This window comes from Oncorhynchus kisutch, linkage group LG8 (assembly GCF_002021735.2).
Source record: "Oncorhynchus kisutch isolate 150728-3 linkage group LG8, Okis_V2, whole genome shotgun sequence".
Lineage (NCBI taxonomy): Eukaryota > Metazoa > Chordata > Actinopteri > Salmoniformes > Salmonidae > Oncorhynchus > Oncorhynchus kisutch.
Window position 1 is genome coordinate 2286114 of NC_034181.2, and position 18357 is coordinate 2304470.

An 18357-nucleotide genomic window follows, 5' to 3' on the forward strand; every position below is an offset into this window, starting at 1 on the left:
ATTACAGTACATGTTAGCAAGCTAGCTAGCCCTGGTTAATTACAGTACATGTTAGCAAGCCAGCTAGCCCTGGTTAATTACAGTACATGTTAGCAAGCCAGCTAGCCCTGGTTAATTACAGTACATGTTAGCAAGCCAGCTAGCCCTGGTTAATTACAGTACATGTTAGCAAGCCAGCTAGCCCTGGTTAATTACAGTACATGTTAGCAAGCTAGCTAGCCCTGGTTAATTACAGTACATGTTAGCAAGCCAGCTAGCCCTGGTTAATTACAGTACATGTTAGCAAGCCAGCTAGCCCTGGTTAATTACAGTACATGTTAGCAAGCCAGCTAGCCCTGGTTAATTACAGTACATGTTAGCAAGCCAGCTAGCCCTGGTTAATTACAGTACATGTTAGCAAGCCAGCTAGCCCTGGTTAATTACAGTACATGTTAGCAAGCCAGCTAGCCCTGGTTAATTACAGTACATGTTAGCAAGCCAGCTAGCCCTGGTTAATTACAGTACATGCTAGCAAGCCCTGGTTAATTACAGTACATGCTAGCAAGCCCTGGTTAATTACAGTACATGTTAGCAAGCCAGCTAGCCCTGGTTAATTACAGTACATGCTAGCAAGCCCTGGTTAATTACAGTACATGTTAGCAAGCAAGCTAGCCCTGGTTAATTACAGTACATGTTAGCAAGCCAGCTAGCCCTGGTTAATTACAGTACATGTTAGCAAGCCAGCTAGCCCTGGTTAATTACAGTACATGTTAGCAAGCCAGCTAGCCCTGGTTAATTACAGTACATGTTAGCAAGCCAGCTAGCCCTGGTTAATTACAGTACATGTTAGCAAGCCAGCTAGCCCTGGTTAATTACAGTACATGCTAGCAAGCCCTGGTTAATTACAGTACATGCTAGCAAGCCCTGGTTAATTACAGTACATGTTAGCAAGCCAGCTAGCCCTGGTTAATTACAGTACATGCTAGCAAGCCCTGGTTAATTACAGTACATGTTAGCAAGCAAGCTAGCCCTGGTTAATTACAGTACATGTTAGCAAGCTAGCTAGCCCTGGTTAATTACAGTACATGTTAGCAAGCCCTGGTTAATTACAGTACATGTGAGCTAGCTGGTGGTACAGGGGGTTGAAACGCATAATGTAAGCAAATGACAATAAGCCAGCTAATTTAGCTGGAGAGCATTACTACACTTATTGAGAGTAAGTCAGTTCCAAGGGCAGTCCGAGCTAGAAGCGTCTCACCGTGATACCCTTTCCCCTCCACCTCCACAACCTTCCCCCCCACCACCTTCTCCACCACCACCTTCACCTCCTCCACCACCACCTTCACCTCCTCCACCACCACCTACCGCAAACTCCGCGGACTGTGTGTCAGGCTGTGTACCGACGGCTGCGACTCTGTCACCGTGGTAAAATCGTGTTGTTGCTACTGGCAATCCTCTGCAACGGAGCAAGGTCAGCCATGGCCTGAAAGTCTGAAGAAGCATGTTTTTGACAGCTAACTAGCTAACTAACTAACCACCCTAGTTAGCAAACCTGCAGAGATATTTGTTGTTGTTCGACCCACAAGCATTGATCAACCAAAGTATGTTAATGTACCGCCGCCTACTGGACGGGAGTGGGAAAATATATCTAAACACGGGGGAAAATGTAACAAAACCACTAACAAATTCATTGACCAAAACAAATAACATTTCAATCCTTGCCAATTTAATTTGTATGCATTCTTATTCTTCTCCCTGACATATTTCTTCTTTTTCCTGTTGTGTTTTGAGGAGGACGTACATGAACCAGGGACAGTCCCGTATTTTGACCCACTAGGTTTCGTCTGAGCTTCACTAGAACATGTCGTGAGTCCTCCAAACCATCAGACGGCGATATTTCTATATTCCACAACGCTGCTGGATAAATACTCCTTTTGTTGACTATAATTCACTTTGACCTTTTTGACGAACTACTGTCCTTGGGCAACGTGAGTTTTCTTGCTGTAAAGAGGAGCCTACGTATGCGGCACCTGTCAATGTATTTAAGTGTTTGCAAGGCTCAATAAAAAACTACGGTAAAAGTGTTTTTCCGTGGGGTTTTGTACATCTGTCAAACCGGTTCGTCATATTGAAAAATCGTAGCATTGCGCAGTAACAGGTTTGATAAGATGTCTGGGAACTGTAGGCCCTTACTGTTAGCGTTAAGTCGCTCTGTGGTGGGGAGACAGGTCTCCAAGAGCGTATTGTCGCAGAGTAGTGCCGTAGGGACCAGAACAGTAGCGGAGAGATGTGGCCGTCCGCGGTTCCATCACCATTTGACCGCCGCACTGAAACCCCGGTATCACAGCCTCTCCGCAGTGCAGTCCCAACTCGGGCTACACTCAGAGGTTAGTGTCTGTGTGCCGCTACTCTTTGTATGAAAAGGTATCCTGCTGTCAATCCATTTTATAATGGTAGAAATCTAGATATGAATGTTATAACTTAACGGTATGGTGTATTAGTCAGGAGCCCCCTTCAAAGATGATGACTACCCACCTCTACCAGACTACAACTCTGACCCGGGACCGGAGAAGAAGGAGGTGTTTATCATCAGAGCTAAAGGACTTCCATGGTCCTGTACCACAGACGATCTCATTCAGTTCTTCTCTGGTAAGCCCTCCATACACCTCTGTTAAGAACATGCTGATAAACCTCCAGGGTCCAGTTTCCCAGACACAGATTAAACCAGAGGTTTTTTACTCCAGGACAAGGCTTAATTGTATTTGATTTATTCCTGTTACCCCCACCGTCCTCCTGACTGTCATCCCCCACCGTCCTCCTGACTGTCATCCCCCACCGTCCTCCTGACTGTCATCCCCCACCGTTCTCCTGACTGTCATCCCCCACCGTTCTCCTGACTCATCCCCCACCGTCCTCCTGACTGTCATCCCCCACCGTTCTCCTGACTGTCATCCCCCACCGTCCTCCTGACTGTCATCCCCCACCGTCCTCCTGACTGTCATCCCCCACCGTCCTCCTGACTGTCATCCCCCACCGTCCTCCTGACTGTCATCCCCCACCGTCCTCCTGACTGTCATCCCCCACCGTCCTCCTGACTGTTATCCCCCACCGTTCTCCTGACTGTCATGCCCCACCGTTCTCCTGACTGTCATCCCCCACCGTTCTCCTGACTGTTATCCCCCACCGTCCTCTTGACTGTCATCCCCCACCGTCCTCCTGACTGTCATCCCCCACCGTCCTCCTGACTGTTATCCCCCACAGTCCTCCTGACTGTCATCCCCCACCGTCCTCCTGACTGTTATCCCCCACAGTCCTCCTGACTGTCATCCCCCACCGTCCTCCTGACTGTTATTCCCCACCGTCCTCCTGACTGTTATTCCCCACCGTCCTCCTGACTGTTATTCCCCACCGTCCTCCTGACTGTTATCCCCCACCGTCCTCCTGACTGTTATCCCCCACCGTCCTCCTGACTGTTATTCCCCACAGTCCTCCTGACTGTTATCCCCCACCGTCCTCCTGACTGTTATCCTGTATCCCCCACCGTCCTCCTGACTGTCATCCCCCACCGTCCTCCTGACTGTCATCCCCCACCGTCCTCCTGACTGTCATCCTCCACAGTCCTCCTGACTGTCATCCCCCACAGTCCTCCTGACTGTCATCCCCCACAGTCCTCCTGACTGTTATCCCCCACCGTCCTCCTGACTGTTATCCCCCACCGTCCTCCTGACTGTTATCCCCCACCGTCCTCCTGACTGTTATCCCCCACCGTCCTCCTGACTGTTATCCCCCACCGTCCTCCTGACTGTTTTCCCCCACCGTCCTCCTGACTGTATCCCCCACCGTGCTCCTGACTGTTATCCCCCACCGTCCTCCTGACTGTTATCCCCCACCGTCCTCCTGACTGTTATCCCCCACCGTCCTCCTGACTGTTATCCCCCACCGTCCTCCTGACTGTTATCCCCCACCGTCCTCCTGACTGTTATCCCCCACCGTCCTCCTGACTGTTATCCCCCACCGTCCTCCTGACTGTTATCCTGTATCCCCCACCGTCCTCCTGACTGTTATTCCCCACCGTCCTCCTTTTTATTTTAATTTTTTTTTTAACCTTTATTTAACCAGGCAAGTCAGTTAAGAACACATTCTTATTTTCAATGACGGCCTGGGAACAGTGGGTTAACTGCCTGTTCAGGGGCAGAACGACAGATTTGTACCTTGTCAGCTCGGGGGTTTGAACTCACAACCTTCCGGTTACTAGTCCAACGCTCTAACCACTAGGCTACCCTGCCGCCCCACTGACTGTCATCCCCCACCGTCCTCCTGACTGTTATCCCCCACAGTCCTCCTGACTGTTATCCCCCACCGTCCTCTGACTGTTATCCCCCACAGTCCTCCTGACTGTCATCCCCCACCATCCCCCTGACTGTTATCCCCTGTTAGAAACACTCAGATGTTGGTTTAATAGGTAGGTGTACTTCTCACTGTCCAGAGTGCCGTGTGCGTGACGGTGTGAAGGGGATCCACCTGACGGTGAACCGGGACGGGAAGCCCAACGGCCAGGCCTTTATAGAGCTGGAGCATGAAGAGGACGTCAGCAAGGCCCTGGAGAAACACAGACAGTACCTGGGACCACGCTATATAGAAGGTACTACAGACAGACAGTACCAGGCTATATAGAAGGTACTACAGACAGACACAGTACCAGGCTATATAGAAGGTACTACAGACAGACATTACCAGGCTATATAGAAGGTACTACAGACAGACAGTACCAGGCTATATAGAAGGTACTACAGACAGACAGTACCAGGCTATATAGAAGGTACTACAGACAGACAGTACCAGGCTATATAGAAGGTACTACAGACAGACGGTACATGGGACCAGGCTATATAGAACATAGATGAACCCCCCCCCCCCCCCAACACCTGCATTGTGCCCTTGATCGAGGCTCCTAACAAACCCTTAAACTGTTCCAGGGGCACCATACTGTGTCCCTCTCTCCTCCAACTCTCCACTCTGTGTCCCTCTCTTCTCCAACTCTCCACACTGTGTCTCTCTCTTCTCCAACTCTCCACACTGTGTCTCTCTCTTCTCCAACTCTCCACACTGTGTCTCTCTCTTCTCCAACTCTCCACACTGTGTCTCTCTCTTCTCCAACTCTCCACACTGTGTCCCTCTCTTCTCCAACTCTCCACACTGTGTCCCACTCTTCTCCAACTCTCCACACTGTGTCTCTCTCTTCTCCAACTCTCCACACTGTCTCTCTCTTCTCCAACTCTCCACACTGTGTCCCTCTCTTCTTCAACTCTCCACACTGTGTCTCTCTCTTCTCCAACTCTCCACACTGTGTCTCTCTCTTCTCCAACTCTCCACACTGTGTCCCTCTCTTCTCCAACTCTCCACACTGTGTCTCTCTCTTCTCCAACTCTCCACACTGTGTCTCTCTCTTCTCCAACTCTCCACACTGTGTCTCTCTCTTCTCCAACTCTCCACACTGTGTCTCTCTCTTCTCCAACTCTCCACACTGTCTCTCTCTTCTCCAACTCTCCACACTGTGTCCCTCTCTCCTCCAACTCTCCACACTGTCTCTCTCTCTTCTCCAACTCTCCACACTGTCTCTCTCTCTTCTCCAACTCTCCACACTGTGTCCCTCTCTCCTCCAACTCTCCACACTGTGTCCCTCTCTCTTCTCCAACCTATTGAGTATATACATTTGTGGACATTGGACAATAAAGTAATATTTTTCTTCTCCTCAACAACCTCCTCCAGTGTTTGAGGTGACCAACAGCGATGCGGAGGCCATCTTGAAGAAGTCAGTTCAGCTCCCAGCCAGAGACGGAGTGGTACGGATCAGAGGTCTCCCCTACAGCTGCACCGAGACTGACGTCATGCTCTTCTTCTCTGGTAGGACCCTTAACGGGCCTCATTTACCACCCTCTGCCCCAACGGGCCCCGTTTACCACCCTCTGCCTCAACAGGCCCAGTTTACGACCCTCTGCCCTAATGGGCCCCGTTTACCACCCTCTGCCCCAACGGGCCCCTGAACAGGCCCCGTTTACCACCCTCTGCCCCAACGGGCCCCTGAACAGGCCCCGTTTACCACCCTCTACCCCAACAGGCCCCGTTTACCACCCTCTGCCCCAACGGGCCCCTGAACAGGCCCCGTCGACCTTCTACTTTAACAGATTTAGTTTGATAACAGAACACACACGTGGTTGTTGTGTTGTGTCCCTCCTCGTTGGGTTTCATACCGTAAGGGCTGTAGCCATCTCTTCTTGTAGGGCATGTCAATCATAAGACTGGTTTCAGCACATCAGATGTTATTGGTCCATATTTAACAGATGTTATTGGTCACATACACATGGTTATCAGATGTTATTGGTCACATACACATGGTTATCAGATGTTATTGGTCACATACACATGGTTATCAGATGTTATTGGTCACATACACATGGTTATCAGATGTTATTGGTCACATACACATGGTTAGCAGATGTTATTGGTCCATACACATATTTAACAGATGTTATTGGTCCATATTTAACAGATGTTATTGGTCCATATTTAACAGATGTTATTGGTCCATATTTAACAGATGTTATTGGTCCATATTTAACAGATGTTATTGGTCCATATTTATCAGATGTTATTGGTCCATATTTAACAGATGTTATTGGTCCATATTTATCAGATGTTATTACGGGTGTAACTAAATGCTTGTGTTTCTAGCTCCAACAGTAATATCTAACTAAATTCTTGTGTTTCTATCTCCAACAGTGCAGTAATATCTAACTAAATGCTTGTGTTCCTATCTCCAACAGTGCAGTAATATCTAACTAAATGCTTGTTCCTAGCTCCAACAGTAATATCTAACTAAATGCTTGTGTTTCTAGCTCCAACAGTAGTATCTAACTAAATGCTTGTGTTCCTAGCTCCAGTAGTGCAGTAATATCTAACTAAATGCTTGTGTTTCTAGCTCCAACAGTAATATCTAACTAAATGCTTGTGTTCCTAGCTCCAGTAGTGCAGTAATATCTAACTAAATGCTTGTGTTTCTAGCTCCAACAGTTATATCTAACTAAATGCTTGTGTTCCTAGCTCCAGTAGTGCAGTAATATCTAACTAAATGCTTGTGTTTCTAGCTCCAACAGTTATATCTAACTAAATGCTTGTGTTCCTAGCTCCAGTAGTGCAGTAATATCTAACTAAATGCTTGTTCCTAGCTCCAACAGTAATATCTAACTAAATGCTTGTGTTTCTAGCTCCAACAGTAGTATCTAACTAAATGCTTGTGTTTCTAGCTCCAACAGTGCAGTAATATCTAACTAAATGCTTGTTCCTAGCTCCAACAGTAATATCTAACTAAATGCTTGTGTTTCTAGCTCCAACAGTAGTATCTAACTAAATGCTTGTGTTTCTAGCTCCAACAGTGCAGTAATATCTAACTAAATGCTTGTGTTTCTAGCTCCAACAGTAGTATCTAACTAAATGCCTGTGTTCCTAGCTCCAACAGTAATATCTAACTAAATGCTTGTGTTCCTAGCTCCAACAGTGCAGTAATATCTAACTAAATGCTTGTGTTTCTAGCTCCAACAGTAGTATCTAACTAAATGCCTGTGTTCCTAGCTCCAACAGTAATATCTAACTAAATGCTTGTGTTTCTAGCTCCAACAGTGCAGTAGTATCTAACTAAATGCCTGTGTTCCTAGCTCCAACAGTAATAGCTAACTAAATGCTTGTGTTCCTAGCTCCAATAGTGCAGTAATATCTAACTAAATGCTTGTGTTCCTAGCTCCAACAGTGCAGTAATATCTAACAATACACAAGAATACACACATGTAAAGTATCACAATAGAATGACTCCAGTATGGAACCAGGCTATCATGTCCCCAACCAGCCTGCTGGTCCTTACAGGTCTGGATGTGACGGAGGACGGGGTGACTCTAGTGACAGACCACAGAGGAAGGAACTCAGGGGAGGCCTATGTCCAGTTCCTGTCCCAGGAGCAGGCTGACGAGGCCCTGACCAGAGACAGAGAGGTCATCGGAAACCGGTAGGAGCACTCATATCTTCAACCCACTGGAGTTCATTTCTGCTGAAATCTAATGAGCATAATACAACAAATCTCCATCAAAATCTCTGAGTTTAATCTAGAGCTACAGTGAGTGGACACCTGCTCCTCCAACATCTCATTAATATGGACTTGGTCCCTCCTTTGTTTTTGGGATCACGAGTGGCACAGCGGGTCTAAGGCATCTGCATCTCAGTGCTAGAGGCGTCACTACAGTCCCTGGTTCGAATCCAGGCTGTGTCACATCCGGCCGTGATTGGGAGTCCCATAGGGTGGCGCACAATTGGCCCAGCATCTTTAGGCTTTGGCCGTCATTGTAAATAAGAATTTGTTCTTAACTGACTTGCCTAGTTAAATAAAGGTAAAATAGCTTAGTGCATTATGGATCAAATACCTTTTTCATAATTTCGATCTTGTCTCATTGCTACGACTCCCCAACGGGCTCGGGAGGTGAAGGTCGAGTTATGCGTCCTCGGAAACAACATGACCTGCCAAACCGTGCTTCTTAACACCTGCTCGCTTAACCCGTAGCCAGCCGCACCAATGTGTCAGAGGAAACACTGTTCAACTGACGACCGGAGTCAGCCTGCAGGCGCCCGGCCCGCCACAAGGAGTCGCTAGAGCGCCATGAGTCAAGTAAAGCCAACCCCTCTCCTAATCCAGACAACGCTGGGCCAACCCCTCCCCTAATCCAGACAACGCTGGGCCAAACCCTCCCCTAATCCGGACAACGCTGGGCCAAACCCTCCCCTAATCCAGACAACGCTGGGCCAAACCCTCCCCTAACCCAGACAACGCTGGGCCAAACCCTCCCCTAACCCAGACAACGCTGGGCCAAACCCTCCCCTAATACAGACAACGCTGGGCCAAACCCTCCCCTAATACAGACAACGCTGGGCCAAACCCTCCCCTAATCCAGACAATTGTGTACCCACCCTATGGGACCCTATTAGACTGTAGAAGGTTAAGAACTCAACGTTACACAGCCTGGGATCAACCCCCCCCTCTGCTTAGACTGTAGAAGGTTTGTTGTGTACCCACCCTATGGGACCCTATTAGACTGTAAATCAAATCAAAATCAAATCAAATTTATTTATATAGCCCTTCGTACATCAGCTGATATCTCAAAGTGCTGTACAGAAACCCAGCCTAAAACCCCAAACAGCAAGCAATGCAGGTGTAGAAGCACGGTGGCTAGGAAAAACTCCCTAGAAAGGCCAATACCTAGGAAGAAACCTAGAGAGGAACCAGGCTATGTGGGGTGACCAGTCCTCTTCTGGCTGTGCCGGGTGGAGATTATAACAGAACATGGCCAAGATGTTCAAATGTTCATAAATGACCAGCATGGTCGAATAATAATAATAAGGCAGAACAGTTGAAACTGGAGCAGCAGCACAGTCAGGTGGAAGTTGAAACTGGAGCAGCAGCACGGCCAGGTGGAAGTTGAAACTGGAGCAGCAGCATGGCCTGGTGGACTGTAGAAGGTTTGTTTTGTACCCACCCTATGGGACCCTATTAGACTGTAGAAGGTTAAGAACTCAACGTTACACAGCCTGGGATCAACCCCCCCCCCCTCTGCTTAGACTGTAGAAGGTTAAGAACTCAACATTACACAGCCTGGGATCAACCCCCCCCCCCCCCCTCTGCTTAGACTGTAGAAGGTCAGAGCTGACTGTCTACTATGCTTTATATATTTTCCGACCATGACCTTTACCCATGATCCTGTCTTGACCGTGTCCTGACTGTGTGACTGTGTCACCAGGTACATCGAGGTGTTCCCCAGTAGGAGGAGTGAGATCGGAGGCCGGAAGAAGACAGAGTCTGTTGAAGAGGGCAGAAACTCCAGACCGAGTCAACCACACAGACCTGCAGCACAGCCTCCGAGACATGGTGAGACAGACAGACAGACCTGCAGCACAGCCTCCGAGACATGGAGACAGACAGACAGACCTGCAGCACAGCCTCCTAGACATGGTGAGACAGACAGACCTGCAGCACAGCCTCCGAGACATGGTGAGACAGACAGACCTGCAGCACAGCCTCCTAGACATGGTGAGACAGGCAGACCTGCAGCACAGCCTCCTAGACATGGTGAGACAGACAGACCTGCAGCACAGCCTCCTAGACATGGTGAGACAGACAGACAGACAGACCTGCAGCACAGCCTCCTAGACATGGTGAGACAGACAGACAGACAGACCTGCAGCACAGCCTCCTAGACATGGTGAGACAGACAGACAGACCTGCAGCACAGCCTCCTAGACATGGTCAGACAGACAGACAGACCTGCAGCACAGCCTCCTAGACATGGTGAGACAGACAGACCTGCAGCACAGCCTCCTAGACATGGTGAGACAGACAGACAGACAGACCTGCAGCACAGCCTCCTAGACATGGTGAGACAGACAGACAGACAGACCTGCAGCACAGCCTCCTAGACATGGTGAGACAGACAGACAGACCTGCAGCACAGCCTCCTAGACATGGTCAGACAGACAGACAGACCTGCAGCACAGCCTCCTAGACATGGTGAGACAGACAGACAGACAGACCTGCAGCACAGCCTCCGAGACATGGTGAGACAGACAGACAGACCTGCAGCACAGCCTCCTAGACATGGTGAGACAGACAGACAGACAGACCTGCAGCACAGCCTCCGAGACATGGTGAGATAGACAGACAGACCTGCAGCACAGCCTCCTAGACATGGTGAGACAGGCAGACAGACCTGCAGCACAGCCTCCTAGACATGGTGAGACAGACAGACAGACCTGCAGCACAGCCTCCTAGACATGGTGAGACAGACTGACAGACAGACCTGCAGCACAGCCTCCGAGACATGGTGAGACAGACAGACAGACAGACAGACCTGCAGCACAGCCTCCTAGACATGGTGAGACAGACAGACCTGCAGCACAGCCTCCTAGACATGGTGAGACAGACTGTTTTCTTAAAATGGGTAGTGTCCTTTTGACTGTGATGAAAATGAACGGAGGGTAGATGTCTAGATGGATGTTCCATGGTTGTTGTTGTTTGTTTCAGGGTCTCATCCGGTATCTTCTCTGCCCCAACACTTTGTTCACATGAGAGGACTGCCCTTCCAAGCCACAGGAGATGACATCGTCCAGGTATTGCTCTATGCTTTCCACTACCGTGCCGTCTCAGAGCGAGACCGTGCTAACTAGCGTCAGAGAAGTTTGAACCAAACGATGACTTTCTGTAACAGGTTGATATTGCTCTTGTCAGTTCTTCTCTCCTCTAGCGCTGTCCAGGATTCTGGTGGAGTTCGGTCCAGACGGGAGGGCCAGTGGAGAGGCTGATGTTTACTTCACATCGCACCAGGACGCCGTCTCAGCCATGACCCGGGACAAGGCACACATGCGTACGTCTATCTACAGTATCAGTCAAAAGTTTGGGCACAACTACTCATTTTTACTATTTTCTACATTGTAGAATAATAGTGAAGACATCCAAACTATGAAATAACACATATGGAATCATGTAGTAACCAAAAAAGGGCAGTTTACGCTGCGTCTGGTTTCCCTGGTACCTCTAGGGCAGTTTACGCTGCGTCTCGTTTCCCTGGTACCTCTAGGGCAGTATACGCGGCGTCTGGTTTCCCTGGTGCCTCTAGGGCAGTTTACGCTGCGTCTGGTTTCCCTGGTACCTCTAGGGCAGTTTACGCTGCGTCTGGTTTCCCTGGTGCCTCTAGGGCAGTATACGCGGCGTCTGGTTTCCCTGGTGCCTCTAGGGCAGTTTACGCTGCGTCTGGTTTCCCTGGTACCTCTAGGGCAGTTTACGCTGCGTCTGGTTTCTCTGGTACCTCTAGGGCAGTTTACGCTGCGTCTGGTTTCCCTGGTGCCTCTAGGGCAGTTTACGCTGCGTCTGGTTTCCCTGGTACCTCTAGGGCAGTTTACGCTGCGTCTGGTTTCCCTGGTGCCTCTAGGGCAGTTTACGCTGCGTCTGGTTTCCCTGGTACCTCTAGGGCAGTTTACGCTGCGTCTGGTTTCTCTGGTACCTCTAGGGCAGTTTACGCTGCGTCTGGTTTCCCTGGTGCCTCTAGGGCAGTTTACGCTGCGTCTGGTTTCCCTGGTACCTCTAGGGCAGTTTACGCTGCGTCTGGTTTCCCTGGTACCTCTAGGGCAGTTTACGCTGCGTCTGGTTTCCCTGGTGCCTCTAGGGCAGTTTACGCTGCGTCTGGTTTCCCTGGTACCTCTAGGGCAGTTTACGCTGCGTCTGGTTTCCTTGGTACCTCTAGGGCAGTTTACGCTGCGTCTGGTTTCCCTGGTACCTCTAGGGCAGTTTACGCTGCGTCTGGTTTCCCTGGTACCTCTAGGGCAGTTTACGCTGCGTCTGGTTTCTCTGGTACCTCTAGGGCAGTTTACGCTGCGTCTGGTTTCCCTGGTGCCTCTAGGGCAGTTTACGCTGCGTCTGGTTTCCCTGGTGCCTCTAGGGCAGTTTACGCTGCGTCTGGTTTCCCTGGTGCCTCTAGGGCAGTTTACGCTGCGTCTGGTTTCCCTGGTACCTCTAGGGCAGTTTACGCTGCGTCTGGTTTCCCTGGTACCTCTAGGGCAGTTTACGCTGCGTCTGGTTTCCCTGGTACCTCTAGGGCAGTTTACGCTGCGTCTGGTTTCTCTGGTACCTCTAGGGCAGTTTACGCTGCGTCTGGTTTCCCTGGTGCCTCTAGGGCAGTTTACGCTGCGTCTGGTTTCCCTGGTGCCTCTAGGGCAGTATACGCGGCGTCTGGTTTCCCTGGTGCCTCTAGGGCAGTTTACGCTGCGTCTGGTTTCCCTGGTACCTCTAGGGCAGTTTACGCTGCGTCTGGTTTCTCTGGTACCTCTAGGGCAGTTTACGCTGCGTCTGGTTTCCCTGGTGCCTCTAGGGCAGTATACGCGGCGTCTGGTTTCCCTGGTGCCTCTAGGGCAGTTTACGCTGCGTCTGGTTTCCCTGGTACCTCTAGGGCAGTTTACGCTGCGTCTGGTTTCCCTGGTGCCTCTAGGGCAGTTTACGCTGCGTCTGGTTTCCCTGGTACCTCTAGGGCAGTTTACGCTGCGTCTGGTTTCCCTGGTACCTCTAGGGCAGTTTACGCTGCGTCTGGTTTCTCTGGTACCTCTAGGGCAGTTTACCCTGCGTCTGGTTTCCCTGGTACCTCTAGGGCAGTTTACGCTGCGTCTGGTTTCCCTGGTACCTCTAGGGCAGTTTACGCTGCGTCTGGTTTCCCTGGTACCTCTAGGGCAGTTTACGCTGCGTCTGGTTTCTCTGGTACCTCTAGGGCAGTTTACGCTGCGTCTGGTTTCCCTGGTACCTCTAGGGCAGTTTACGCTGCGTCTGGTTTCCCTGGTACCTCTAGGGCAGTTTACGCTGCGTCTGGTTTCCCTGGTACCTCTAGGGCAGTTTACGCTGCGTCTGGTTTCCCTGGTGCCTCTAGGGCAGTTTACGCTGCGTCTGGTTTCCCTGGTACCTCTAGGGCAGTTTACGCTGCGTCTGGTTTCCCTGGTGCCTCTAGGGCAGTTTACGATGTTGAATTTGTTCAATGACAATTGCATTTTTTTTAAATAAATTTTTTATCGATGAAATTAAAAAATATATTGTGGTGTTTGTAGTATAATTTTTTTTTTTACCTGTAGTTATTTGTTTCGTATTCATGTAGGCTACACTGTACTGCAAAATCATCCTGCTGTCCCATATTTAGTGTTTTCTAAACGTGGTCCTCCTACCCTGAACTCGTTTTCTGTTTCTGTGCAGAAGAGCGATACATCGAGCTGTTCCTGAATTCAACATCATCAGACGAGGGCCAATGAGGTTTACCAGGTTGGTCTGAATTAAACATTTCAAATATTTTTCATATATGCATAGTCACTTTAACCAAATCTACATGAACATACTACCTCAATCAGCCTGACTAACCGGTGTCTGTATGTAGCCTCGATACTGTATATAGCCTCTGTTGTTTTTATTTCTTTACCTATCTATTGTTCACCTAATACCCTTTTTGCATTATTGGTTAGAGCCTGTAAGTAAGCATTTCACTGTAAGGCCAATAACCTGTTGTTTTCAGGGCACGTGTCAAACTTTTATTTGATAATATTGGTTGACTGAGGCTCTGATTCTGTTGTGATTCTGTCTGCAGGTTAGCGGTGGGCTGAGAGATGACATCGGGAGGTGTGGTGGTGAAAATCCCCATCGACTGGATGTGTCACCACTTGTAAGGGTGTAGAAATGATGTTGAATATAATAAAACTACATTCAATCTGACTCCCATTTATTATGTGAATAAATACAACAGTCCCTGTGTGTCTCTGGAGGAATCGAGGCCAGATGGAAGCCTCTATCACCACGGACTATAAAGAACAGATTAACTTATAATTGCCGTTATGCAGTTAAGAGATACAAATCATCCTGACGATCAATGTTCAAGCATACACAGTATAGTTAGAAAAGGACACTGTAAAACAAGAATGCATTTACTCAGTCACAAAATAATTACATGACAGTCTTCCTTGGGAACATCCCTTCCTGCCTCAGATAAGGTGTGTTTGACCCATGATGGCCCGCCATCCAAATGAGGCAGTATGTGGTGAGTCGTCCTCCCAGCCAGTATCACCTCTCATTCTTCCACTACATCAGAAGGACCAGGTCTGGATGTTTTGTCTGCACTCTGTTTTGCTCTATGGCTGAATGAGTGGACGGCACAATAAAGACATTCCTGCTGAAGTGGTTGTGTCTTTCCGTCCAACAGGAAGCTCGCCCAATGAGGCATGAGATAATGGAAGAGCGTTCATTATGACATTTAACAGACTCTCTGATCCAAGGAGACCTACAGTAGTGAGTCATTTAACAGACTCTCTGATCCAGAGCCACTTACAGTAGTGAGTCATTTAGCAGACTGATCCAGAGCCACTACAATAGTGAGTCATTTAGCAGACTCTCTGACCCAGAGCCACTACAGTAGTGAGTCATTTAGCAGACTCTCTGACCCAGAGCCACTACAGTAGTGAGTCATTTAGCAGACTCTGATCCAGCCACTACAGTAGTGAGTCATTTAGCAGACTCTGACCCAGAGCCACTACAGTAGTGAGTCATTTAGCAGACTGATCCAGTCACTACAGTAGTGAGTCATTTAGCAGGCTCTCTGATCCAGAGCCACTACAGTAGTGAGTCATTTAGCAGACTGATCCAGAGCCACTTACTGTCAGGAACATGTTATTCAGTCATTGACTAACAGTTCCTAATCTCAGTGGACGGTGTTGTCAGAGACATATCATAGACATAAATAAAAACCAGACTTGGAAAAACTTCAGTTTATTGTTGAGTAAGGAAACATTTACATCTCAAGATTATTTCATTTCGGTCTAACATCAGCCGGATAATTACAGAGCTGGCATATAATCCCTTTTGGTCATTTTTTATTTCTTAATTAAAAAGTTGTAGAAAATGTTGCATTTTGTCCCGCTGTTGTCAAACCAAACCACCAGGTTGAGATCAGCCATGAACAAAAATAGTTAAATGTTTCGCCAAAATGTCCTATCCGATAAAATATCAATTCATCAGTCCCACTTTGAATGTTTCACAATAAATGTTTTGAGTAAAAATCCACTGAATAAATACTGTGATCAGTTCAGATACCTAATGCAAAAGACTCCTCACCTAGAAAACACAACCTGGGACCTGAACGGTTTGTGCAATCATTCCCCTCCTTGCCATATGCCAAACATGGTTTGAATAGCACAAACAGATCTGGGACCAGGCTATGAAAATATATCCCTTTTCATGGAGTCCATTGAAGTTCGTCAGACATCTGAAACCATTAGTGATGAGAAGCTTGAAGTCAGTTTTCCATGAAGCTGCACTGTACAGAAATCACTCCATTTCCTTATTGCTAAAATTCTAATAGGTGGCCTAATTTCAGTTTGTGACAAAACAATCATATATAGTGTAGAGAATCATTGTGGAATATATTTTCCATAACCAAAAATATTGTGTTTCAAGCTGGTGTAAAAAAAACAACTAAGCGAAAGATGTCAAAAACAAAATGGTGAGCATAGAAATAGAGAGCATAGAACGCTTCTGACTTGCTTTCAATGAGAATGACAGATCTATAACTCACATTTCTATGTCAAACCGCACCCCAAAAAAAGTTCCATATCGCAGCGTTAAGTTGTTAGTCTGTTCCTTTAGATATTTTGTCAGTGAATGACACTGTATTCCAGAGAGAGAGAAACGAGGAAATGTGAGTCTCAGGATGGGCTGGATGCATACTGCTGCAGTAGCTGAGAGTAGCAGGCGTCACAGACGTGTTCAGGGTTGATGGAAGAGGGAAGAGGAAGCTCATTGGTCAGACAGCGTTCACAGAACACCCCTCGACAGTTAGCACACCGTCTCTACAGAGAGAAGAGAAACAGTCACTACGCCGTCCCTATAGAGAAACAGTCACTATGCCATCTCTACAGAGAAACAGTCACTATGCCATCTCTACAGAGAAACAGTCACTATGCCATCTCTACAGAGAAACAGTCACTATGCCGTCTCTACAGAGAAACAGTCACTATGCCGTCTCTACAGAGAAACAGTCACTATGCCGTCTCTACAGAGAAACAGTCACTATGCCGTCTCTACAGAGAAACAGTCACTACGCCGTCTCTACAGAGAAACAGTCACTACGCCGTCTCTACAGAGAAACAGTCACTACGCCATCTCTACAGAGAAACAGTCACTACGCCGTCTCTACAGAGAAACAGTCACTACGCCATCTCTACAGAGAAACAGTCACTATGCCATCTCTACAGAGAAACAGTCACTATGCCGTCTCTACAGAGAAACAGTCACTATGCCATCTCTACAGAGAAACAGTCACTACGCCGTCTCTACAGAGAAACAGTCACTACGCCGTCTCTACAGAGAAACAGTCACTACGCCGTCTCTACAGAGAAACAGTCACTACGCCATCTCTACAGAGAAACAGTCACTACGCCATCTCTACAGAGAAACAGTCACTACGCCGTCTCTACAGAGAAACAGTCACTACGCCATCTCTACAGAGAAACAGTCACTATGCCATCTCTACAGAGAAACAGTCACTACGCCGTCTCTACAGAGAAACAGTCACTACGCTGTCTCTTCAGAGAGAAGAGAAACGGTTCATGTTTTAATGCAGAACTTGATGATCAGTTCCCAGTTGAGCCAGAGAGACTGTAGAGAATTGCAGAGATGCACCACTTCCACATTGACTCCTTCTAGTGGAACTCAGGGTGGAGGATCATGAAGATGTACAAACTGGATTGAGACAAGGTCAGTGTATCCCTTCAGTTTGAGGAAGCCATTATGTCTGAAGACGTAGGTGTAGGTGGTGTACCTTGGTCTTAGTCATGGACTCGTCCAGTTCACATAGAGAGCAGATGGATGCCTGGTGGATCTCAAGACGAGACTGGTCCTGGAAAGGAGAACGTCTGCATTAAAGGTATACTGTACATATGTAACATTACAGAGCATTCCAGAAGTATTAAGACCCCTTCCCTTTTTCCACATTTTGTTACGTTACAGCCTTACTCTAAAATGGATGAAATAAAAACAACTCTACAATCTACACCTGCTACCACATACCGACACGCTACCCCAATACAGACCCGCTACCCCATACCGACACGCTACCCCCATACCGACCCGCTACCCCATACCGACCCGCTACCCCATACCGACACGCTACCCCATACGACACGCTACCCCAAACCGACCTGCTACCCCATACCGACACGCTACCCCAATACCGACCCGCTACCCCATACCGACACGCTACCCCATACCGACACGCTACCCCAAACCGACACGCTACCCCAATACCGACCCGCTACCCCAATACCGCTACCCCAATATCAACCCACTACCCCATACCGACACGCTACCCCAATACCGACACGCTACCCCAATACCGCTACCCTAAACCGACCCGCTACCCCAATATCGACCCGCTACCCCATACCGACACGCTACCCCATACCGACACGCTACCCCATACGACACGCTACCCCATACGACACGCTACCCCAAACCGACACGCTACCCCAATACCGACCCGCTACCCCAATACCGCTACCCCAATATCAACCCGCTACCCCATACCGACACGCTACCCCAATACCGACACGCTACCCCAATACCGCTACCCTAAACCGACCCGCTACCCCAATACCGACCCGCTACCCCAATACCGACCCGCTACCCCAATACCGACCCGCTACCCCAATACCGACCCGCTACCCCAATACAGACACGCTACCCCAATACAGACACGCTACCCCAATACAGAC

The 18357-nt window shown here is 48.6% G+C and overlaps 3 protein-coding genes across 6 annotated transcripts in view; 1 reads left to right on the plus strand and 2 right to left on the minus strand.

The window, feature by feature from the left end:
* The window catches only part of mccc2 (methylcrotonyl-CoA carboxylase subunit 2), a 39306-nt gene extending 37727 nt beyond the window's left edge, over positions 1–1579 (minus strand). The window contains exon 1 of one of the 2 annotated variants that reach the window (XM_031829530.1): positions 1345–1579. In XM_031829530.1, coding sequence (XP_031685390.1) covers positions 1345–1482 — 138 coding nt within the window. In that variant the 5' untranslated portion in view covers positions 1483–1579. The remainder of the gene's footprint in view (positions 1–1344) is intronic. The other variant, XM_031829531.1, reaches the window with a different exon arrangement.
* Positions 1323–14308, plus strand: grsf1 (G-rich RNA sequence binding factor 1). Its single transcript, XM_031829532.1, has 10 exons — positions 1323–2366; positions 2481–2628; positions 4466–4621; positions 5749–5883; positions 7897–8035; positions 9816–9943; positions 11096–11181; positions 11300–11435; positions 13799–13864; positions 14184–14308. The coding sequence occupies exons 1-9, from the start codon at positions 2148–2150 to the stop codon at positions 13852–13854; spliced, it is 1203 nt and encodes a 400-aa protein (XP_031685392.1). The 5' UTR covers positions 1323–2147; the 3' UTR covers positions 13855–13864; positions 14184–14308.
* Positions 14309–15559: 1251 nt separating this feature from the next.
* rufy3 (RUN and FYVE domain containing 3) overlaps positions 15560–18357 on the minus strand; it is a 61507-nt gene continuing 58709 nt past the window's right edge. For all 3 annotated transcript variants that reach the window (XM_031829533.1, XM_031829534.1, XM_031829535.1), the window contains 2 exons: positions 17406–17483; positions 15560–16434 (listed from right to left, as the gene is read on the minus strand). In XM_031829533.1, coding sequence (XP_031685393.1) covers positions 16291–16434; positions 17406–17483 — 222 coding nt within the window. In that variant the 3' untranslated portion in view covers positions 15560–16290. The remainder of the gene's footprint in view (positions 16435–17405; positions 17484–18357) is intronic.

What these genes read in the sequence shown, in the direction of transcription:
- grsf1 (XM_031829532.1), top strand. Translation starts at nt 2,148, where the DNA reads ATGTCTGGGAACTGTAGGCCCTTACTGTTAGCGTTAAGTCGCTCTGTG. An exon ending in CGTCATGCTCTTCTTCTCTG is followed by an intron (nt 5,884 to 7,896) that starts GTAGGACCCTTA and finishes TGGTCCTTACAG; the next exon opens with GTCTGGATGTGACGGAGGAC. An exon ending in AGAGAGGTCATCGGAAACCG is followed by an intron (nt 8,036 to 9,815) that starts GTAGGAGCACTC and finishes CTGTGTCACCAG; the next exon opens with GTACATCGAGGTGTTCCCCA.